Genomic DNA, 23574 nt, shown 5'->3' with positions numbered 1-23574 from the left:
AGCATGTGGATACATTAACCACTCGCCTCCAAAAAAGCATGTGTATTTCTGTATTTTTGTATGCAGAGTACTCACGATAAGAAAAGTCTAGAACTTTGTGACAACAAAAGTAAGAATCACACTAACTAACTCGGTAGTCATTTCTCTTTATTTGGTTTCCCCTCACAGAACCGACGGACGATAGCACCTCCTAAGAATGATACTCCATCCAGAGATAATAGAGGTTTGAGGAACTGCAACATTATCCTCACATATTTATGGTGGTTTAATTGTTATTGAAATTTTTGCTTTATATGGATTGCTATTTTTTTGTTTGTCAGTCTTTGTTTTGTTTATTTCCATCATGAGTTTGCCCACTTTAGTTTAGCAATTATTTTACTAGAATGCAAAAAATCTGTGGGGTTTTTTGTTTTTGTTTTTTGTCCACCAACTCTTCCTGTGCAATCAGGAAGAACTAACTTTTTAAGCATTTATAAAAGCATCATATCATTTTTATTTCTTGACATTAGCTTCTCATTTACATCCACACATATGCCGTTTTTGCATTTATGCACCTATGGTCTCATAAAAGCTTCTTGTCATACTCATTTCATGGCAAGCAGCAAACACTGGTCAAACAGTACTGTAGTATGGGCAGGCAGTAGTTGTTTAAATGTAAAATTGATAGTTTAATAGAATATGTTCTCCAATGCAAACATAGTGACTCCAGTGTAGTCGTTTACACTTTTGGCAAACAAGAAAAAGCTACCAGGAGGAGACACAAATCCCTTTGGTGGTGCATCAGTACGGACACCCGGTGTTTAAAAAAAAAAAAAAAAAAAGATTAATAAATAAATACTGACTAATCCATTTATATATAGAACTACCCACTACTTTCAGCTACTTCCTTATTTATAAGAAAGCATTTTTCTGAAATACAAACATAACACTCACAGCCTTATAGTTTCAGTACACGTGAACCATCCACGTTTGTTGTGCTAACAAATTTGACCAAAGTAAACATATTCTGAGTTTTTTATTCATTATTATTATTATTATCTTTTTTTTTCTTTTCTCCTCCTTCCTCCTTTTTTAATATTCATTCATTTAATTATTTTGGTGTTGGGTTTTTGTTTTTGTTTTTTTTTGGGGGGGGGGGGTTGCTGTTAGTGTTGCTTGGTAGTGGCATTTGGATCAGAGATATTTGTATTTTAATCTTTGTGGTGTTGTGTCTTAAGCAATTCCAACCCGGGCCAGACCTCCACAGCCTCAGCAGCCAGAGCCTGCTCCACCTCCTCCATCGCAGCAGCCTGCACAGCCCACTCAGGCCCAGACACAGCAGCAGCTACAGAACGGTAACAATCATGACATTTGTCAAGAAAATGATCATTTCAAGAAACCAGTTTTAAGCAGTTGGCCAAAAGCTTCTAGACTAATCCCTTTATGTAAATGTGAAGTATAATCCATATAAGATTTTTCTTTTTTTTTTTATCCAAATATACTGTCAGCGTTAGTAAAAATGCATCGATCGCACAAAAGCATACCATCAAAATCTTTTAATGTCGTGTCTTTGTTGACCACATGTTCATCACAGAGTCCTCACATCAGCCGCTATCCAGAAAGGAGTTTGGACAGCTTTGTATGTATCACCTGCATGTTACCCCTGCCCTCAGTGCTTCACAGTGATTCTGATAGTTTCCAATAGAGTCCGATAGACCGCTAGTCAAACAAGAAGATCGCTCAGCCAAATGTCTGCCACGTACTGCTCAGAGCTGTTGTGTGGACAAGAAGCAGCACACTCACAATCCATCCAGCAGACAGGCTTTCTGGGTATTAGGAGGGGAAAAAAATTGTGGTGTCGTTTGGCTGTGCTGCTTTTTTTTTTTTTGTGTGTGTGTGTGTGTGTGCGTCTGGTTTCTGCTGAGTCACACACGGGCACACACGTGGAAGAGCCTGCGGTAATGTGTGTTACGTCTCTGGGCTCAGACAGCAATGATAGCCTTTTATTCAAAGTGCTCGCTGTCATTTGGAAGGCTGAGAGGATGATGTGAACGCCTTGTCCCCCCTCCTCACCCCCTCAGCTCCCCTCCACACAGACTGAATAGCTCATAAGCAGTAACGGTGCTGAGTTCGTCTTATATTTCTTGTCCCGGTGCTGACCCAGTTCATCTTCTCCTCACAGATTAGAGCAGATTATTAATCCCTCTGCTCCGATAGTCTGGGTTTTCAGGGACTGGAGCCAGCAGGAGGCCAGGACTCTGTCACAAGGCTTGGGCTGGGCTTTGCAGCGGGAAGCTGGGGCTACAGCGGCGAGCATTGAGCCGGGGCTAATCGAATAACATAGTTTTGATGAACTCTGCATTGAATTAAAAGTGGCTTTTACTCACATGTTTGCTAACTTGTGTTCCTTTATAATGGTGACTAATAGTTTGATTGACCTGAAACAAAACTAATCTGGGGGTGTGGTGCTCGGGAGCTTTGGAATAACCTTCTTAAGACGATCATTCTTGATTTGAAACAGCCTCTTACTGTAATCAGACTGGATTAAAACAGTAATGCAAGGCACATATCCTGCATTGTAAGTGTTTTTTGGTTTTGTCTTTGTTTTTTTTAATTTTCCTTTCAGAGGTCACATGTCCTGTTGTGTTTGAGGACACAAATAAAAATAAAAAGGTGTTGAAACACAGTGCTGCAAAGGCCTTTTGTTGGTTATGTAGAGCAAGCAGCTAATGTTATGCGGGAGACACTGTGTGCCAGCCGCTGCATCCTGGTGTGTAGTAGCTGTATCACTGCTCTGCTTTGTTGCAGCCAGCCCAAGGTTTCTCTGCTGTTTAAATAAAGGCCAACAGAAAGGAAAGCTGATAGAAGACGCTGGGAAAGTAGTAGAAGTGACATATTGTATGCGAGATGAAAGGGGAAGAGAAAGCTGTTGATACATGATGTGAAAGCTGGGAGAATTACTGTTTTTCTTTTCTAAATGGCAGCACGAAGGAAGTCAAACTGTGTGAAGGAGGTGGAAAAACTTCAAGAGAAAAGAGAAAGACGCCGGCTTCAGCAGCAGGAGCTCAGGGAGAAAAGAGCTCAGGTACACTGATGTTGTTCTTCTTTTTTTTCTTTTTGCCATAGAGTTGTTTACATTGAAGTGAGTATATTTGACATGAGAGTAATTGTCATGTTGTCTCTCTGTCCTTCAGGAGGTGGACACCACCATCCCCAACTATGAGATCATGTACATGATCCGAGATTTCCGAGCCAGTCTAGACTACCGGCCCCTGACCACAGCAGACCTGGTGAAAATTCTTCTTCGCTCCTGATCGGTAAGAATTGACCTTCATCCAAAGTTTAATAAATGTCCTTCTCATTGCACTGCCCAGATTGAAGAGCACAGAATATGCGTTTGTGTGAGGAAACGTCCACTCAACAAAAAAGGTGAGGTCTTTGATGAGTTTCGCCTCATGTTGCGTGCTAAGTACTTTTTTTATATTGTTGTATTTGAAAGTGTCGCCTCTGCTGTGTTTCAGAGTTGTCCGTGAAAGATTTGGATGTGATCACCATTCCCAGTAAGGATGTGGTGATGGTTCATGAACCTAAACAAAAAGTGGACCTGACCCGCTACCTGGAGAACCAGACCTTCCGCTTTGACTACGCCTTTGACGACAGCACCACAAACGAGATGGTTTACAGGTTTGTGACCCGAAGCGACATCTGAGTTGTTAGATTTATTCAATTTCAAGTCAGATTCATATTATGTGACGCAGCACACGATAAGCCAACCAAAGACACAGACGGAGAATCTCTGCCAAGCAATGGCGCACAATCAAGAACAACCAGACTTTCCAGTATTTGCAGTGTTTGTCTTAGCTTAGTTTTGAGAGATGTTTGCAGACAGCTATGTCTGGGGGAAAAAAATTGTTGAACGGTTTCTGATGCACAAACTACAAATGAACAAGTCAGTGTTTTGCCACAAATTATCGGCTAGGGGAAGGAAACCCTGGATCAGCGCAGCCACACTCATTGAGGGGTGCGACCTGGCCACTCGGCCAGCGGAATTTGACCAAAATGTGTTGATTGTGATCGTTTTATGGTTTTTTAATCATTTACAAACATTCTACAAATGACTGTTTATCTATTTGCATTGTTACTAAACCAAACTAATTCAAATAACAGGTAGTTTGACATTTTCAAGTTGCAAATTCATAGATAATAAAAAACTGAAATCTGTTTTTTTTTGCATGTTAATATAATTCCTTTAGTCAGAAGAAAGGTGACTAACAAACAAAATTAGATGAATGAATTGTTAATATTTTATGTATAAATTTGGGGATGGAGTAGCGCATGACTGTGTTTTGTCTTCTCCTGCAGGTTCACAGCCAGACCTCTTGTGGAAACCATTTTTGAGAGAGGCATGGCCACCTGCTTCGCCTACGGACAGACAGGCAGTGGAAAAACACACGTGAGTTACAATTAATGTGCCTTTAAGAAAACAGAAGGCTTTTATCCTTGTAGTTGGAGTGCATCTTATATAATTTGTGTATAAAATACATTTTAACTTGTATATATTTATTTTTTCATTGTGTCACAGACTATGGGTGGTGATTTCTCTGGGAAAAACCAAGACTGCTCTAAAGGAATTTATGCATTAGCTGGTAAGCACATTAGATGTAGCTCTTTGTTGACTGAAGGATAAGTTGGATCTGTTTTGGAATTCGATCTCTCGTGTGTTTCTGTGCAGCTCGGGATGTATTTCTCATGTTGAAGAAACCCAGCTACAAAAAGTTAGATCTACAAGTGTACGCAACTTTCTTTGAAATCTACAGTGGGAAGGCAAGTGATGTGTGATCATTTTTTTTCCTTATTTTTTTCTGAAGGAGAGATTTTATTTAATGCTGACAGAACTGTGTTTGTAGGTGTTTGACCTGCTGAATCGTAAAGCTAAGCTGAGGGTACTGGAGGACGGGAAACAGCAAGTGCAGGTGGTGGGGCTGCAGGAGAAGGAGGTCAAGTGCACAGAGGATGTCCTGAAACTCATTGAAGTGGGAAACAGCTGCAGGTATGACAGCAGGAACTTTCTCAGGAATTCCGAGACTTTGCGTTCTTGTATTTGATCAGTGATCAGATCAAAACTCTGAAATTCGTTTATTGTCATGCAGACGTCGTCTAGCACAATATTCATGTTCTTTGAGGATGTTATTCCTTCTCCTAAAGTTATTAATTTTTTGCCCTCGCTGCTGCTGCTTTGTCTTCATCATCATCTTGATCACCCCCCAAAAGAACATCAGGGCAGACGTCCGCCAACGCTCACTCATCTCGCAGCCACGCCGTTTTCCAGATCATTCTCCGGAGGAAGGGGAAGATGCATGGAAAGTTCTCCCTCATCGACCTTGCGGGCAATGAGAGGGGGGCGGATACATCGAGCGCTGACCGGCAGACTCGTCTGGAGGGAGCAGAGATCAACAAAAGCTTGTTAGCCCTGAAGGTCTGTGTGCAGTGAAGGGATAGTGGAGTAGCTCCTTCCCAAGTGTTGGCTACCACTTCGTTTTTTTGTTGTTGATTTGTAAAATAACAAAGAAATGTCATGTATACTTTTTCCATTTGTAATTTTTTTTTTTTTTTTTAAATTTACCAAGTATGTCTCTCTTGTTGTTTCAGGAGTGTATCAGAGCTCTGGGTCGTAACAAGCCCCATACACCATTCAGAGCCAGTAAGCTCACCCAGGTCCTCAGAGACTCCTTTATTGGGGAAAACTCACGCACATGCATGGTCAGTCCTCTGTCTTTGGCCATGTTATCACATCTCTTCCACAGGTTAATAAATATGAAATAAATCTGAATGACATATTCTGTTTTTTTGCTCCAGATTGCAACCATTTCTCCTGGGATGACATCCTGTGAGAACACACTCAACACACTACGCTACGCTAACAGGTGGGGTTGAGATAACCCACTCCAGTGATTTGGACAGTATCTTCTTGCTACAGGAACTTCTTGGATTATTCACCTTTATGAAATTTTAGCTCTTTTGGATTCCTCTGTAATGTCCAGTGGCTTTTATAGAATCTGAAATTAGCTGTACTACTCCAAATTTCTCTGCTTACTCTTGTTCGTTCTGACTCTTGTATCCTCTTCCCCCTTTTTCCTACTTTCTTTCCTTCTTGTTTCCCGCCCTCTGCTGCTCTGTGTGCTGGTATGATGACTGCTTAGAGTGAAGGAGTTTGGGATTAGTCCGTCAGACATCCCCTTCTCCCAGAGCGGTCAGGGAAGCCGCCCTGAGCACTCGCCCACCAATACCTTTGAGTATGATGACTTTGCTGCTACTTCTCCCAGCAGGTCAAGCACTCCCCAAAGCACAGCACCACACGCACAAATACACACAGTGCATGCTGTCCCTTTGTGTATCTAATGCATTATAGAACACACCCATGAGCTCATTTATCAGCTCCTCACTGCGCTACACTTCCTGTCTTCCCCTTTCTGTTTTTCATCTGCATGTTTTGATGTGATTCATCTTTTCATCCCTGCTTTGACTTTGATCTGAACTGTAGACAAAACTTTTTTTTTTTTTTTAATTGTTTTGCTAAATCCTGAAGAACAATATGTCTGTCTGTGTGGGTGTGTCTTTTATTTGCTCTGTTGTTTCATTGCTGTTCATGCCCCGGATGTCAGGGATAACTGCGATAGCTGGGTGTGATAAGTCAGAATGCTGGTGCAAAACTCAACTTTTAGCTGTTTGGCAAATGCATCCACAGTGAGCTTTTGTTTGAGCCAAACACTCAGCGGGTAATCCCTTATCCCGGCCGTAGTCCTAATTAATTGGCGCTGGCACCTGCAGGTTGGGTACAGTGCTGTAATCCCTCATCAGCTCATCAGCTCTGCGAGAGCCTAGTTAAACATGAGCTCTGAACACCCAGACTCCAGTTACCATGAAAACTGATATCTGGAAATTGAGCATTGTCATCTGTGCCTGTGCATGACATCACTGCTGTCATGAAGCTGCCATGCTGCACAAACCATGAACCGCAAACCAAACATCAGCCTTGTTAAGAACAGGTCTGACCTGTGGTCGCTGCGATCTGATGTGTTTCTTTATTTCTTCTTTTGGTCTGTAGGGTAAAGGAACTAACGGTGGACCCCAACCAAGTGATGGAAGGGGGACGCCCCAATATCCATGCTGTCAACCAGCTGGATCTCTTGGATGAAGAGTGGCTGAGCATCTCACCACAAAGAGACGACCTTAAACTTCTCTGTGAGCAGAATGTAAGTGCTCACAGTTGATTCTTTGAAGCACAAATCAGACTGTTTACATCTGGAACTTATATCTGAAAATAGGGCTGCTGTGGAACAGGAGGTAAAACAAGGCTGTATATTACTCAGTAGTTCAGTCCCTGGCTCCTACAAGGGGCAATCAGTGCAAGATACTGGTATATGAGCACTAAATAAGTACCAGCCCATTTACCATATCGCAGCTGCCACGTATTTCACTACCCCTACACTACCCCAAGTGTTTTTGGATTAACATTCAAACTTTTATTTATCAGTGATGAAGGTGAGGTCCACTGATAACCAGATTTCAGAAATGATCTCTGTGCTGTAGCTTTTTGTTAAGTACGTTTAATTTAACAATTTTAAGAAAATTAGATTTTTGACTAAAATGCGTCATACAAAAGAGTGAGATAATATAATAATAACACAAATAGAAGAACTCAGTCTGGTTTAAAACCCAAATTATAAACATGGGTTTTTACTCAGGTTTAAAGAATATTTGTTTGTAGGAGACATCGTGACGTATAAAGGGAAAGAAGCCACAGTTTAGAAGTGGCTATTTAAAAATGCCTGATCTCCTTTGTTTAAATCTGGATCTTCTGCTGGATCTGTAAACACAGGAGGAAGAAGTGTCTCCTCAGCTCTTCACCTTCCATGAGGCCGTGTCACAGTTGGTGGAGATGGAGGAGCAGGTCCTAGAGGACCACAGAGCTGTTTTCCAGGTTAGAAAACACTCCAGCTCTCCTCGTTTCTTTCTTTTTCTCATACATACTTATATGAATCCAGATAAATTGCAGCTCCTGACAGTGAATTTATAACTTCTCTTTGTTCTCCTCTGAGCAGGAGTCTATCCGGTGGCTGGAAGATGAAAAGGTGCTGCTGGAGATGACGGAGGAGGTGGATTATGACGTGGAGTCTTACGCCACGCAGCTGGAGCAGATCCTAGATCAAAAGATAGAAATCCTCACTGAGCTCCGAGGTATGCCTGAAACATCACTTAACAATAGAATAAAGCCATCCTGCTACATTTTTTAAATGTGTGAAATGCTTTTGCTCTCCTCAACAGATAAAGTGAAGTCATTCCGCTCTGCACTGCAGGAGGAGGAGCAAGCCAGTAAGCAGATCAATCCCAAGAGGCCACGTGCTCTTTAGAGTCTGAAGAGGTTTAAGTGGCATGTTGAGAAACATAACCACTAGATGTTTGGCACAAGTCGAGCTGACGCTGGCAGCTGTGAAAACACAAATTAAAAGACTGTCTAATGTACCAACAGGCTCAATGAATATCGTTTGTTTTGATCCCTCTAGTAACAGAAACTGGCTCTCCACTCACTCTTTGGTCTTGTTAGAAAACTGGAAGGAAACTAGTTTTTATTTCCTTCCACTTTAGATGATTTTTTTTAATGGAGAATGTTTAGTTTCCTTTCCTTGTACTTAAATTATTTTTCTTTTATACCCGTTTGTACTTCCTTTGAACTAAAACTTTTCGACCGGTTTTCAGAGGAGATCTCAGTTGAACATGCTTCGAAGTTTACTACACAAAACCAGTATTTGATTTCTGGTTTGCTCTGGCTGACATTTCTGCATGTTCACTCTGTGATAGCTTATGTTCACCACTGTTTCATGGTCCGGGGGTCCCCCGGTCGGCATCGTAAAGTCATACTTCATTGTAAGTAATCTCTTCTCCCTTTCCCTTCCTTCTCAAAGTTTTTACCAGTTTGGAGGAAGCGTTAAACCACATTGTGTTTCTTTCCTTCTGTCATCCCTGACAGATTTTTACTTGTAGTTTGCTACAGTCTGTGCCATGTGGCAACTGACTCAAAAAACTCTTAATGTAAAACATGTTTTCCACCCATTTAACACTTTGTTAAAAAAAATGGAACTAGAAAAACTATTAATAAATGTATAGTGAAGATCACTGACCTATCATTGGTTATGTTGCTCAGTGTTTGCACCAGATGTAATGCTGGAAGAATTAATAAAAAGTCATGTTTCATTTCAATGACTTCTGTGACCCAAATTATCTTTATTTGCCACAAACATAAAGTCAAGCTTGAGTAGAAATTGAGCGTCTAAAGGTGGGCTCCGCTTCACCACCTCGAATTTGACTGCGCTACTTTAAGTTTTCCCATCAGGGTGAGTTCGATCAAGATAAGATCAAGATAAGCAGTCACACAAAGCTGGTTATAAACTGGCTAAGTTAACCCAAGGTTTCCCCTGGGGTGGTGTTAGCGGTATCTGACTAATCTAAAAGTTTCATGGCTCATTTTTCTTCCACATAAAATGACCCCTATGAGTGTCACCTGCTCCAATCAGAGATTTTATCAGATGATAAAATGATTGTCAAAAATCTATAAAGAACAAGAACCCGTGAATTTGTGATTTAGCGCACAGACCAGTAAAATAAACATTTAACTCAAATTATTTTATCACAGAGTTCGCTCTCAGTTCTGCTGTAAAAGATAATTATAAAAATAGAATTCAAACATAGGCTTAGTCTGCAGCAGTATAGGCATCCTCCTGTTTTAAGATCAGGTACTGATGCTTAGAAAACAAAAGTAATCGCAAAAATGTAGGTAAAAGAGAGGCGAAAATAAAGTAATAATGGTACTGTATTCACTACTGAGCCTTGTATTCTGGAGATCTGATTGGTCAGCAGGATCTCTTAATGAGGAAAGAATACGTCACCATAGTGATTTACCCTGGTAAGTGAATCACCTTCGGTTTAGAATATTCAGGGTTAACCCTGAAATTACCTGCTCAAGACGAAATCCTCCTTTGTAGTAGACGCCTCAGAGCGTGAAGTCAATACTTAAAATGTTTTATTCTATATTAAAAAAGGAAAATATTAACTTACAACAGTAACAGCCTGCAGTGTATTATTGTACTCAAATGGCAAACTTATTTTATTTTGAAAGTCATCTCAGCATCAGTAGCCAATGTTTCCACCTTAACATGACCAAGACATTAATTGCTATTCACTGCCCTCCAGCGGCGAGAGTGAGTAACTACAATTTCCACACGTGTTCTTTCTGTATCCATGTTTCCTTGGTGTTTCCAGTAGACGTGTATTATTGTTAGAAAACAAATGGTCACTATTTTCTTTCATAACATTTATTGCGTTTTTATACCCCTCAGTCTGTTCTTTAGTAACTCATTAATTGATTATCCTTGTTCTGAGCTTATCCAGACTATGTTTTAATATTTCTAGTTTCTTTACATGTAGTTATATTCATGGCAGTCATACCATTAAAAGATTTCTTTTCTGGTACAAACGTTCAAAAACAGAAAAAAAAGTCAGGACAAAAGCATAAAGCAATCAAATTGTTTATGTAGTGCAACGGGGAATATTGATTCTTGTTAAAGGGCACCTGTTACGCAGGAGTAACTCTGCATTATTGAGAGTTACATAAAAAACAATGTAAGATGTCTACACTTTTCATGAATAGGAAAATCTGTTGTTTAGAAAACGTCTGGTTTTCTAAACTTTTTGGACAAAGAACAAACTCAGACCAGTAAGAGGCTTTAAAGTATCTGTGCTCAAAGTTTTTACAGGTCATATTTTCACAAACGTAAAATAGCACTCAATATGAGCACTTTAAATGCATCTGATATTATTTGTATATTTCATTCAACCATTTCAATATCTTAAATTTCAGTTCCGTCAAACATGGCTCCAGGGGCTGAACCAGACAGGCGTTTGTTCTTCCCTGATCTGACCACAAAATTCTCCCTTGCGTGACAATTTTGAAAGATGTGAAGATCTTCTCATCAGAGTTAGGAGAAGTGGATTCCTGCAGAGTTGAACGCATGCAGCAGTCTGAGGATGATGAAGAAAAGACGATTGAACACATTAGAACAGTGAAGCCTTTAACAACCACATGCAGCCTGCCGTTTATAATGTACAATAGACTCCTGTCATCCACACGCAGGTCACATTCGTGTACATATGTTACATGCCAAGTTCTAATCTGAATTTTTTGAGTTTTCCATTAGTTGGTAAAACCTGGTACCGATTACTTAGAAGAAAAAAACCAAAAAAAACAACAACAAAACTCTTCATTGGGGTTCAAAGCAAGTAGAGTCGCGCTGAAAATGGGACATAAATAGACCGCATGCCACTGATTGGTCAGGGAGTGACTCATTCTGGCTCTTATCTTTACCCCAAGTCTGGAAAAAAAAAGCCCCTGATTGAGCAGGTAATGCCATCGCTTTGATGTGCTCGACTGTTGCGTTTGTGTCACATACAAATGACATCACAGGACTCTTGAGCCAACCATACTAGAGGTGCTCAATTGTAATGCAAGAGAATAGAGTCGAGTAGGTAATAGTGGAAAAGAGGCATTTTTTACTATGTAATTACACAGGAAGTGTAGGGAAAGCACACTAAAAGCTACAGGCTGTGGCGTTTCAAGGTGGAGAATGTCAGCTTACACCATGAAGTCATCAATGTCCATCGACCTGGCTCTCTTCTCACTGAAATCTGCTTCCTGAAGGACACTCTCGATTTTTTTGCTAATGCTGAAGTCAGCTGGGACTTCCTGTGAAGATGCACAAAAAGATTCCTGATTAAAAGCAGAGAAACAGGGAGCGGGCGAGATCTTTAAAGAGGGCTGAGGAGTCGTTTATTTAAAAACTTGACTCACCGTATTGTGAAGAGAACAGTGAATTCTGTAGTTCTTCTCCAGCATCTGCTCCACTGCAGCGGACCTACAGAATACAAGATCACATGACCATCTGCTCTTGACCACACCCACTTTTGACTGAACAGTTTGAGAGCTACTCACTTAAAAGCTGCGTTGAGGGTTTTGTTTTTCCTTACAAAGGCTATTCTGACAAGGCCGTCCCACTCCTAGAATAAAAACAACATACACCTTCAGTCTAACTTATATTTTTAATGAATACTCCTCCACAGTAGGATTCGTTAACAATCAAAGCTCACCTGGAAGTTCACTGGAGGAGGAGGATTTTTGGGTTCTATCCTGACGACACTCGACTCCACTTTCGGAGGGGGGCGGAAATTATTCTTCCCTACCTGATAACATTGAAAAATAAACAAAATACACATTAACACTGAGACATATGGTCTAGAGCAGCGGTCCCCAACCCCCGGGCCTCGGACCGGTACCGGTCCGTGAGTCGCTTGGTACCGGGCCGCAAGAGTTGAGGTTCAGGTGTGAAATGTATAGTTTTCAGGGTTTTTAATCTGTTTTCAGCGTTATTTTGTTATCGTTTTTATTGTTTACTCTGTTTTCCTGGGTCTTTTCACATGTGTTATGAATATTTTTTCTTTTTTTCGGTACCGGTACTAGTTTTATTTTGTTGTATTTATCCGCGACACCTTAAAGGCCGGTCCGTGAAAATATTGTCGGGCATAAACCGGTCCGTGGCGCAAAAAAGGTTGGGGACCGCTGGTCTAGAGAGTTGCTTTTAGCATTAGACAACCATCAGAGAGCAGATGCTGACCTTCATGAGATGGTCTACACGAGCCAGAAGCTGTGTGTTGATGGAAAGTCTGCAGTACAGTTTGTCTCCAGGCTTGGCAACCAGGCGCATGGCGAACTCTCGCTGGAACATCAAGACTGCACACCTGGAGGAAAATAAATAAATAACAGGCACTTAACACAGCAGGGATACGAGAAAAGACGATCAAACTTCCTCTATGGACCTCCAGCTGTGTCTCACCTGAAGAAAGGCCGGTGCAGCAGGAGCTTGAAGACAAAAGGTGATGAAATCTGCACAAAGAGAAACTGTGTTTGGTCCAAGTGCAATGCAAGACACTGAAAGACTTGTGTGGATTTGGCAGAAACACGTCCGTACCTGGTAAGGTAAGTTAGCCACACAGACGTCAAAGAAAGGCAGATCTGTTTTTAGCACATCTCCAATTAATATCTGAAGCTTGGCTTGTAAGGGTCTGATGGAGAAAACAATGATTTTATTAGATCACTTTATATTCAAATACGACTTTTAAGCACAGTATATGTAAGAGCAGCACTGCTTTGTTCACTCACGTGCACTGTACTCTCTTCTGAAGTTCAGCCACCAATCTGCAGTCCAACTCGCAGGCGACTACCTGCAAAAACGGCGAGTCACTTTTAAAAATCTGCAGTCATTGCAGCACCGAACAAACACCAAAGTGAACCGAAATACCAGACAAACTCCGGGAGTGCGGTCTGTGTAGTCCTATGGCAGTTTTATACTTTCCAAGTGTGTGGAGGGTCTTTTTGGGGGTGTAAATTTTATCATTACAGGGTAAAAGGAGCACTCTGTGTCCTCTCCAATTAACTGTGACAACGTGGACCTGTCTGTAAAGACACCATGCTGAGATCTACCAACTACGCACGTGTGCTCCAAGCATTCTCCAAGAAACAATATAACAGAAACATGCATTCATACGTGCTTTCTGCAACTGTCTGCAAGCAATTAAAATACTGGCCCTGGGCTTTTTGATTTAGATTTATTTATTTTTATTTTTACACATCAGATGCATTTGTACCTCCTCCTGGAATCGAACCAAATATATGTTGATTGTAGAGTTAATCCACGTGAGTTACTAAATATCGTCTCCACCGTCTGTCACAGCTCCACTGGTGATTTTGAAAAATAAAGTGTGACTTTCTGGGATACTTAAAACTTTGATTGCACCACTGAAAATACATTTTGATGTATATGCTCCTTTTCATGCAAATTATCCACAATATGCAATTCATTTTTGGTGTTTGCTAAATTTTATCAAATCTCAAATCTCAAAAATGAATTAAACTTTTGGTGGTTTGAAAGGATTTTGTGCAACTTTTTGTCCCATTTGCAATTTAGTTGGGGCTTAATAAGTTACAGAACATCTCATAACAAATAATAATGAGAATGTAAAACAAACTAATTGGATTTTCAGTGTCAATATTAAATAGGTTTACACAATTCTCTATTAAATATAGGTTTAAAAATATCTGTATTTACTGACATTGTGTATCACGACATGTTTGAAAAAAGGCTTGCATAAAGGTGTAGTGTGAGTTCTTGGAGCGAGACCCCCGACAGTTTGAGGCTCTTACTTTTTTGGCTTTTTCCAGCAGCTTAACTGTCATGTTACCAGTACCAGGTCCCACCTCAAGCACCACGTCTGTCGGCCTCAAAGCAGCCTGAAAAAGAGACGCGTCACAGTTCAGTTAGATCAGCAGCCTCTGCATGATTGTCCACTTCTTTTTTTTAAAACACATATTTTACATTTTGTGAATATTTGTTAAAATTTTTGTCTGTAGCAGCATCAGCAAGTACTTCCCACCTTTTCAATAATCCCATTGACAACCAGAGGATTCTTCAGGATGTGCTGGCCGATGCCAGTGTTGAACATGATCCCTGCAACAGAGAGCAAACTGAGCACTGCATGCTGGTCATGTGTGACGACTATGGTCATTTATATATGAACAATTATATCGGTTTATATGTCCTAAGCTCACATTTTAAGCCAAGGATAAATCCATCCATGCCAGCTCATCTAATCCCATGAAAAACATCTATGAAGCTCTTGCAAAATCTAAACGTTATACTATACTTTTTTGCTTGTTCCCTTGCTAAGATGAATATGAGCCATTTTTCACAGTTTCTACTAAATTGGATTTTAATGCACTACAGTCCTCCTTCTGTATATACACAGCAAGAAACCCCCAAGGCTCATTTTGCAGATAAACAGCTCCTGCTGAAAATTTTATAATCATTACTCAAACACTGCATCTATTGCAGATGGGTGAACGTTGCACTGCTTTTTGTTCAGTGGGGTTAACATTCACCTGGCAGTGAGACAGTATTAAGGAATCACACAATCCCGTCCAGAAACCGCTGAGAAACATGACCACGGCTACAAGTTAAAAAAAATAATAATTTCCTGCGCTCATAATTGGCACCAAGATGCCATTTTTCTTTGCATCCATCCTCCTTTTTAAAAATCTTCTGCACTTCTCTCAGCCTTCAGGTAGGAATGAGTTAACAGTTCAGCCTGCCTGTTCATCAACTAAGTTTCCAGATGGTCATACTTCTAATTTCATTTAAATTCATGCATACAGCCTCAGATCCGAGGCAGAAGTAACTGCTTATCATTTCAGTGTTAAACTGCTTTTGTGGACTTTCAATGTTGCTCCCCGTTCTCCATGCCCATCTATTCCTGTGGAATAAAATGCATACTGTAAAGTTGCAGCACCAATTCCCCCACCTTCCACGGTCAGTCACGACTACTTATTACAAATATCAAACGCATCTCGCAGAGTGACCAGAGTGACATTTTGACCTTAAAACGTATCAGGGAATCTGACACCACCAAGCCCCAAACAAGAGTCTGGCTGAGTTTGTTGCTCTGTTATCAGTAAACATTTTTCATTGACATTTGAGGTTCAGGGTGCTTGCAAATGAAATAACGACCCACCACCATGAAAAAAAAAGAAAAAAATCAAAACGAGCATTTTAACATAATGACAAAAGACATTTATTTACATATCAGGAATGACTTTCAACATTTCTTCATACATAAGCTTCTTTGGGGAATATTTACATTCATAATATTGCAAAACAGTAGTAATAAATCTACATGTTAGAACTGTTACAGTCAGTTGTTTCTCTGATCTTGATTAAGCATAAACAATTTGTGTTTACGTCATTTGTTCACCTCCTAAACAATGCATACAGAAAATAACAGCGGAAGCAGCGGGACTAAATATCGCAGTTAGCACAAATTAACAATTTGCAGGAAAAGAAACTTTCAAAAGAAACCTTTTAATTGAAGTAGCTGGTGGGTTGGAGTCACTGAAACGTTTCCACGTCAACACAAGTGACGACAGTTACAGCAGTGCTTCATGTTAAATGCTGTGACTGCTAGAACAGCGATACACCAGCTCAATATGCAAACACTGCACAGACACGATGACTGACCCCGTCTCTAAAGTCTGGCATGCTAACATGCTAATGCTAACGCACCCCGTTCAGAAACGTACCTTGGTTTTTGACCTCTTGGTGCTGTCTGCTTTTCTTCACCGCTTTGACCTTCGGCATTTTACTTTATTTTGTCCTACTTAAAGAGCTACAAAAATCCAAATTGTAAGTAATTATCCAGAGTAAGGCTGGCTGGACTTTGTAAACACGTGTAGTCCTTCCTCTATGCTGCTCCTTCTCTTCTTCAGTGACACGCTGAGCTGCAGGCTTCATCTGTTGGCTCGCTTCCTCCGCGCCCTCTGGTGGCGATCTGGCGGCATTGCTTTTACTTTTTCAAGGTGAAACTAAAACTGTTTTTGAAACAGTTTGACACACACACACACACACAGCACACACACACACACACACACACCAGCCAGCAGGACCACACCACACACACACACACACACACACACACACACACACACACACACACACACTTTACTCAGAGATGGGAAACTCCTCGAGTGTCATGGCGATGTCTCGAAGTTTGGGATCATCAAGCCAGTTGACTTTACAGGCCAAGAGAATGCCCTGAAGAGGAACACAAACATTAACATACAACCAACAAAACTGCGAGTGAGTATCATACATTCAATCATAAACTGTACCGACTGTTTTTTCTAAAGTTTACCCTGAGGACATTTTGGGTCATGATGGCCATCTTTTTATATTTTTCCAGGTTTGCTTGGCCTTTCTCCAACGCAGCTTTGTACTTTTCCATGTCTGGATACTCTTTCTTTGAAGACTCCTCCATGTGTTTGATCTTCTCATGCGTGAGCCGTTTCATCTCTGCAAGCAGAAAGTACTACTTTAATCTGGAGTCGAAACAATAAATAACTAAGAACTTTAACTGTGAAAGACATCCGATTTCTTTCTCGTAAAGCATACCAAGTCTGTTCTTCTGTATTTCTGTAACCTCATCTTGAAGTTTTTTGGACTCCTGTTGGAAAAATAAATAGTAGATTAGGGTATAAAACCCTCAACTTTAAGTAGCACTTTAACCTGTAGCATTTATGTTGAAGAATAAAGGTCGTCATGCCAAGTATTGACTTGGACAGATCCTGTGTTTGCCTTATATACACTGCACTTCCATGAACGTTTTCATGTTTCAATAAAGATCAGAACACATTATCCATTTTCCAAGCAAAATATCAAATGAGGGTTGACTCAAGACCTTTGCACAATACTATAAGTGATTACAATACCCTAACAAAACAAATTGTCTAATATAGGAAATCCCATAAAATTTTAAACACACAAAGCACTTCAAAGAAGAACACAGACTTAAGCTGCTCACCTGTTGAAGGTGTTTTATGTGTGAACAAAGACCCATGCAGCGGTCACTTATGGCTTTCAGAGCACTGAGGGGAAAAAAACAAAACAAATGTTTTGATAAAAATAATTAAATATTTCAGCTGTTTCTGCATGTTGTCAGTTGACTTACTCTGCTTCAGAGTCACTCCAGTTCAGCTTTTCTCCGATAGCGTGCCACATCTGCATTCTGAAAGACAGAGACAATCAATGATCTGTCACGAAAAATATGAGAACATCTGAACTCCAAAAACAAATAATACAAGCAGCAGTTTACCTGTGCAGGGTCAGTGTGCTGTTAAAATGAAGCGTCTTCACCCTTTCAAGCTCACCGATATATTCTGGCCTGAAACGAACAAGTGTCAACATCTTTTTTCCCCTTTTTTATTTAACATTTGGCTTTAAAACATCAAATACTCACAAGTCTCTCTCTGCTTCAGATGTGCTGCATGACCTTTTATTTTTTTCTATCAGGGGAAACTTAAAATTAATTTCCCTTTTTGCTCTTAAAAAATAAAAACAAATTTAATCAAGAAAATTGTTTTATACCTGCGTTGAGCTGTACTGCCATCTCAAAGCACTGGTTGGACATCTGTTGCTTTATTCTGTAAAGAAAGTAAAGACCAGAGGTGACGTGTGCGGCACAGCTGGATCAAAAACTGACCTTCAACACCAATGTTGGGGTGAGAGATACAAACCTCAGCATGTCTACAGGTGACGTGTCTTTCTGTCCGGTGGCACCTTCAGCAGCAGGAACATCATTTGGCTCCATAGTCCCCACCATGTGATTGAGATTCCCCTGGCTGTCAGATGACTCCATCACCCAAAAAAAAACAAAAAAACAAAAAAAAAAACTGAGTGAAGATTCCTGGAGAGACAAATCAAACCACAGAAATGTGGGTTTAATCCAACATAAGAAACTATAGCTCATTAAAACTCAGACTGACTAATATGCACCAATATACAGAAAATAATGGCATTTAACTTGAAGTCTGCCAGTCATCAAGTTTTTTGGGGTTTTTTGTTTCAGTGGCCGAAACAAGTATACTCATCTCAACATACAAAACACATCATACAGCCTCGTATCATACAGCCTTACACTCATTCATAATTCATACATGCAGCTGGTGCAAAAAAAAAAAAAATGGCCAGAAATCATGAGCAAGACAGAGTTAAACTTAAGTTTTCAGCAGCTAAGCTGAGGAAGGCTGTTTCAAAATACAAACTTATCAACTCAAACATGTGAACAAATTATTTGAAATTTCAATTAGTAAGTCAAAATGTTGAGATTGTGATAAGAAATTTTGGCTTAGTGTCTTATTAATAGTCCCACTTGGCAGAAACAAGCTTGTATAAAAATACCATATTTTAAGTGGGGATCGGCAAATACCCCACAATAAAATATTATCACAATTTGATATGCATTAAGATTTTATGATATACTAAGTTTCAATAACTTTTAAAATAACCAATTATGTTCTCAAAGTTAAACTTTGTCTGTTTTATCCAATAAGCACACCAACACTGTCAATAAACCTGGCATAGCTGTATTGCCATAAGACAGACAGGCCAACTGTATGCAACTGAATTTTAATTACAGTTGTTGTTAATTACATCCAATCTGTTCCTGATAAAACAGTTAACAGTGATAAGCTGTCTGAAAATACCAAATGTGAATTTGTGTCCTCGTAGACGTCAACAGAAATTCACTTAACTGTTAAATTTGTGCTCAGCAGCCTTTCTGCTCTATAGGAATATGACCAGAATACAACCAGCTGGAAGCCATTTGAGTCGAGTCTCCTCATTAACAAAGACCTGTTCAAACTGATGGCGACATGTTGGCAATCTGTCTGCATTTATAAATTAGACAGCAAGTATTTGATAACAAGTATATTTCTGACTGGCAAACTGTGACTGAATACAGAAGACTGCCTCCTATTAAACGACCAATGCAATCACCTTGTGATCAAGTGGTTGTGAGTGGTGGCCAGCGGGCAGACAGACAGACCGATGGTTTTTCAGTTGACCAGAAAACTGCACAACGTTATGTAGAAAAAGAAAATCCAGGCAGATTCTGCAGGTTGCACCAATGAATTGTCTGGTTTCCTTGCTGTACGCCTCCACCGTAACCACTGAGCTCAGTGGTTTGCAAACAGTAAGCAGTTTTGTTGTGCAAGTGTCAATCTTCAGATAATGCACGGAAACGCAGCCAAGATACGAGCAAAGAGTCTTCTGTGACTGAGACTCCTGCCACCTGTTCATTGCTACACAGTGAAACCACTTCTCAAATCACTTTAACCTGCCGCTCCAGTCATCTTATATAAAATCATCATCACTGGTAGTTCAATCGCTTCACGGTGCTATGCTTAGCACCTGTGTAAAAGCACCCGCAGTAATTTGTCACCCATCAGTTTTACAGTCACACAAAGTAAAGCGCAGGCTTCTGATGTCGTAGAAGCGGAAAACTGTACTTCAGTGCAGCTCTGCTTCTGCGCTGTACACACACATACAGCAGCCTTAATCAGAGTTGATGCTCGTCTTTATACGGTTACAGCGGCCCTTTTCAGCAGCTGTCAGCGTATCGCTAAGACTAATATCGGTTTATTTAAAATAAATTTTTTTACCTCTCTGAACGGAATTGATGATGCTTCAAGTCCAAATGACATCAAATAAGCACCGTCTGCTGAACCTCTGTTAGCTTCGGCGTTACACTTGCTAGTTAACGTCAGTCGCTCAGTGTAACGGCGAGTTACAACTCTTCACAAGCTTTCATCTGTGTGAAATACGGTTGTTAATTAGCAAGAAAATGCGCAATAGGTAATCACTTTTGTCACCGCGTTAAATTGTTATTGTTTTTCTTTGTCAGGGATTAGCAAACCAGCCTACAAGTTCAGTACCGCCACCTGTCGGACAGGAGGGTAAAACTGAAGACAAGCAGGAGAACCGTCCACATCAAGACGGGTTTCGTCTTCTACTCATGCACCATCAGCAAGGCTCATACAGTGGGAGTTGGTTTCACTCTCTTTAATGCTCATTTTAACGTTTTAAAAGAAACAAAGCCCACCCTTGCCCACAACATATTAACCGACTTCTGGATAATTGGCCTATAGCTGAACTACTAGTTCATAATGTTAACCAACCATTAAATGAGTTCAGTGATTCTTCTCTATTTATGTCTTCCACTAGGACCTGATATATAAGCATTTCACTGTGCATTACACTCATATAACTGTGTGTGTGACAACATCCCAATGTGTTTAATCTTTCTTTTTAAAGAATTAAGTTTGGCTATTACATTTTTACACGTAATAGCCCAGTCATTAAAAAATTAAGAACTAAAAAAAGATGTAAATGTATGAAAAGGTCATGTCTTCAGAAAACTAATATGTTTTGAACAGTGAGTCTCAGGACGAGAAAAAACTCTCAGCTCAATGCATTTAAGCATACAGAGATGGTCAAGCTGACTTGCTGAAATTCAAACTTAAAATCAGAATGAAGAAGAAAGCTGATTGACATTACTTTAAACATGGCACGATTGTTGGTGTTAGATGGGCTGGTCTGAGTAGTTTAGATACTGGAGATCTACTAGGATTTCCCCACACAACCATCTCTAGTGTTTATAGAGAATGATCTGAAACAGAAACTGTCCAGTCAATGGCAGTGTTCTGGGGTAAAACACAGTGTTAATGTCAGAGGAAGGGTAGAATGACCAGGTAATAATCACTCGTTACAACCAAGGTATGCAGAAGAGCATCTCTGAATGCTCTACATGAAACAGATTTACTACAGCAGCAGAAGGCCACAATGGGGGCCACTCCTGTCAACTAAAAACAGGAAACTAAGGCTACAGTTTGCACAAGCACATGACAACAGAATATTGGCAAAAAAAAAAAAAAAAATTACTGGTCTAATGAATGTTGACTTCTGTTCTAAATTTCAGATGGTAAGGTCATGATTTGGTGTAAATTACATTAAAGCATCCATACTGGCTTGTTTCAATGGTTCAGGCTGTTGTCTGTGGTGTAATGGCCTGTTAGAGATTCTTTGTACACTTTGGGTCTCTTAGCTGAAAATCAATTAAATACCACAGCGTTCCTGAGTATTGTTCCTAACCAAGTCAATCCTTTTATAACTACACTGAATCCAACTTATGACTGCTATTAAGAACAGTATCATTACACAATGTCACAAATCTCACATTATCTCAAACTGGCTTCTTGGCTAAGATAGTGAGTCCGCTTTCCTCAGGCGCCAGATCTCAATCTAATACACCAAATCTGGGATGAACTGGACTTGGAGATACTCATTATGAATGTGCAACTGCTGCAAATCTGCAGCAACTGTGTGATGCTATCGTGCCAACATAGACCATGAATAAGGAAGGCAGTTCTGGGGGTCGAACCTAGTGCTAGCAACGTTTACCCAATGAAGTGCCCGGTGAGTGTACCGTTACAGAAAAATAAAGTGAATCCTCAAACTAAGAACAAGCACCCGAGTCACTACACAGGAGAGTAAACACATGCATTATTTTCATATAACGTCATTTAACGTGTTTTCAGCTGGTTATAACTTAGCGTTAAAACTACTTCGGTTTACAAATAAGTCTTACCTCGATTGAGTTAGGTTAACGCTGTCTTATGTCAAGATTAAAAAAAGAAGACGAAGAAGCAGAGGTTAGTCCCTGGCGTCGTCGTTACACTCGCCCGTTAAAGTTAACAATTTTTTGCTTATCAAAATGTCAACAACTGTAACACATCAAACTGTTTACGCCGCGCGACTTAGTTTTATAACGACGCCGTCCCGCCAAGAAACACGTAACGGAACGTCACCATACGTCACACGTCTGCCTGTGACCAGAACCAACGCTCAACTGAACTTTCAACTTTCAAAGGCTCTGCCTGTCACACATCAAGAGATGCGGCGCCCCCTGCTGGTCGAGAGGGAAAACACATATGTGGACAAATACAACAGGTTTGTTTTCTTTATTATACCGTTTACCATAGTTACTATAGCTACTATAGTTAACCCACATGTATATGAAATGAAATACTTGCTTTTTAAAAATATTAGTGGCTGAAGAGTGGTATGAAACTAATGTACATTTTTTTATATACAAAAACAAAGTATTCTTCATTCAAGACAAACACATTTTATTGAAATACGCCTTTTATTCCTTTACTTGCAAAGTTTTGTCTCATCATTCTCTCTCTACTATTTTTAAGTATTTGCTCTTGAGAGTAAAAGTGTTAGACACGGTGCCATAAATCATACAATGAACCACGAGTTTAGTTGTGACCCAAGGTGTTTCCCCTGCACGCTGAACTGACGATCTCGCCTCGACTTCCTAAGGTCCATCAAACAAAACAAACCAGGATGAGGTTCAGTTGTGATGCAAGATTATGATTTGTGTAAGCAGCAGTGTAATTTACACCTCTACACCTGACACAGTTAAAACTGAAACTCTATTTTACATGCATTTTTTTTCTATATGTAAACTATGCCTGACATTTATTCTTCTGACTGGATTAATTTATTGAAGCCATTCTTACTTCTTCGATTGATTAGGTAAACGCTTTAGGTTGAATCAGGTCGCAAATTGTAATAGCCTCCCAAAGCAGGACACCACAAAAACTTCGCAATTTGATCTAACATCAAGCAGGATTAAACACATGCAGGGGCCCAAATAAGCATTTCCATAACAAACCTTAAATCTTTTTATACCGATTACGTCGACTGATTATGGATGATGTACTCAACAGTAGGCCAATTTGATACCATCTCAAAGTGAAAAGCGACAGGTTCCACCGAGATTTGAACTCGGATCGCTGGATTCAAAGTCCAGAGTGCTAACCATTACACCATGGAACCCTTTGTTCGCATAGCTGGTATGCACACGCAGGACTTGCGCAAAATCCCCTTTGGCGCACTCTACTCAAAAGCCAAAATAAGGTTTTATTTTTCAATTAATTTCATTGAATTGATTGAGTAAATCCCATTTAACTGAGTCCCCTAAATCAACGGGCTCTGTGTTTCATTGTGTGTGAATATGTGTCTGTACCAGTGCGTG

At 40.2% G+C, this 23574-nt stretch overlaps 3 protein-coding genes and 1 non-coding gene across 10 annotated transcripts in view; 1 reads left to right on the top strand and 3 right to left on the bottom strand.

Annotated features, from left to right (window-relative positions):
* LOC102306495 (kinesin-like protein KIF2A) overlaps window positions 1-9240 on the top strand; it is a 37344-nt gene extending 28104 nt beyond the window's left edge. The window contains exons 4-22 of one of the 4 annotated variants that reach the window (XM_042213826.1): window positions 169-223; window positions 1218-1334; window positions 1574-1618; window positions 2964-3064; window positions 3174-3269; window positions 3354-3408; window positions 3501-3663; window positions 4342-4432; window positions 4562-4625; window positions 4712-4803; window positions 4887-5029; window positions 5251-5455; window positions 5629-5739; window positions 5836-5903; window positions 6180-6305; window positions 7085-7232; window positions 7859-7960; window positions 8082-8217; window positions 8305-9240. In XM_042213826.1, coding sequence (XP_042069760.1) covers window positions 169-223; window positions 1218-1334; window positions 1574-1618; window positions 2964-3064; window positions 3174-3269; window positions 3354-3408; window positions 3501-3663; window positions 4342-4432; window positions 4562-4625; window positions 4712-4803; window positions 4887-5029; window positions 5251-5455; window positions 5629-5739; window positions 5836-5903; window positions 6180-6305; window positions 7085-7232; window positions 7859-7960; window positions 8082-8217; window positions 8305-8390 — 2004 coding nt within the window. In that variant the 3' untranslated portion in view covers window positions 8391-9240. The remainder of the gene's footprint in view (window positions 1-168; window positions 224-1217; window positions 1335-1573; window positions 1619-2963; window positions 3065-3173; window positions 3270-3353; window positions 3409-3500; window positions 3664-4341; window positions 4433-4561; window positions 4626-4711; window positions 4804-4886; window positions 5030-5250; window positions 5456-5628; window positions 5740-5835; window positions 5904-6179; window positions 6306-7084; window positions 7233-7858; window positions 7961-8081; window positions 8218-8304) is intronic. The other 3 variants (XM_005947203.3, XM_042213827.1, XM_005947205.3) reach the window with 3 other exon arrangements.
* Window positions 9241-10333: 1093 nt separating this feature from the next.
* dimt1l (DIM1 dimethyladenosine transferase 1-like (S. cerevisiae)) lies at window positions 10334-16560 on the bottom strand. The gene is made up of 12 exons (XM_005947202.2): window positions 16217-16560; window positions 14518-14591; window positions 14288-14374; window positions 13247-13308; window positions 13056-13149; window positions 12921-12970; window positions 12702-12825; window positions 12178-12270; window positions 12023-12087; window positions 11882-11945; window positions 11670-11776; window positions 10334-11055 (listed from the first exon to the last, which is right to left on the bottom strand). Exons 1-12 carry the CDS (start codon window positions 16272-16274, stop codon window positions 11013-11015), a joined length of 921 nt encoding a protein of 306 aa, XP_005947264.1. The 5' UTR covers window positions 16275-16560; the 3' UTR covers window positions 10334-11012.
* A 25-nt stretch (window positions 16561-16585) lies between these two features.
* cenph (centromere protein H) lies at window positions 16586-22346 on the bottom strand. Of its 4 annotated transcripts, none has more exons than XM_005947201.3 (10): window positions 22117-22346; window positions 18206-18375; window positions 18057-18112; window positions 17929-17974; window positions 17785-17853; window positions 17641-17697; window positions 17494-17557; window positions 17085-17136; window positions 16828-16985; window positions 16586-16727 (listed from the first exon to the last, which is right to left on the bottom strand). In XM_005947201.3, the coding sequence occupies exons 2-10, from the start codon at window positions 18325-18327 to the stop codon at window positions 16635-16637; spliced, it is 717 nt and encodes a 238-aa protein (XP_005947263.1). In that variant the 5' UTR covers window positions 18328-18375; window positions 22117-22346; the 3' UTR covers window positions 16586-16634. The 4 variants fall into 4 exon arrangements, with proteins under 4 accessions (XP_005947263.1, XP_042069759.1, XP_005947262.1 ...); XM_042213825.1 differs by having other exon boundaries at window positions 18206-18321; XM_005947200.3 differs by lacking the exon at window positions 22117-22346 and adding an exon at window positions 20132-22105.
* Window positions 22347-23303: 957 nt separating this feature from the next.
* Window positions 23304-23375, bottom strand: trnaq-uug. The gene has a single exon. It is a non-coding gene; the product is annotated as a tRNA-Gln (tRNA).
* Between the last annotated feature and the right edge of the window lie 199 nt (window positions 23376-23574).

The sequence above is a fragment of the Haplochromis burtoni genome, unplaced genomic scaffold (assembly GCF_018398535.1).
Source record: "Haplochromis burtoni strain Fernald_Lab_line unplaced genomic scaffold, NCSU_Asbu1 Contig_485, whole genome shotgun sequence".
Classification (NCBI taxonomy): domain Eukaryota; kingdom Metazoa; phylum Chordata; class Actinopteri; order Cichliformes; family Cichlidae; genus Haplochromis; species Haplochromis burtoni.
The sequence above is the reverse complement of the archived record's forward strand: the minus strand, read 5'-3'. Positions and strand labels throughout refer to the sequence as shown.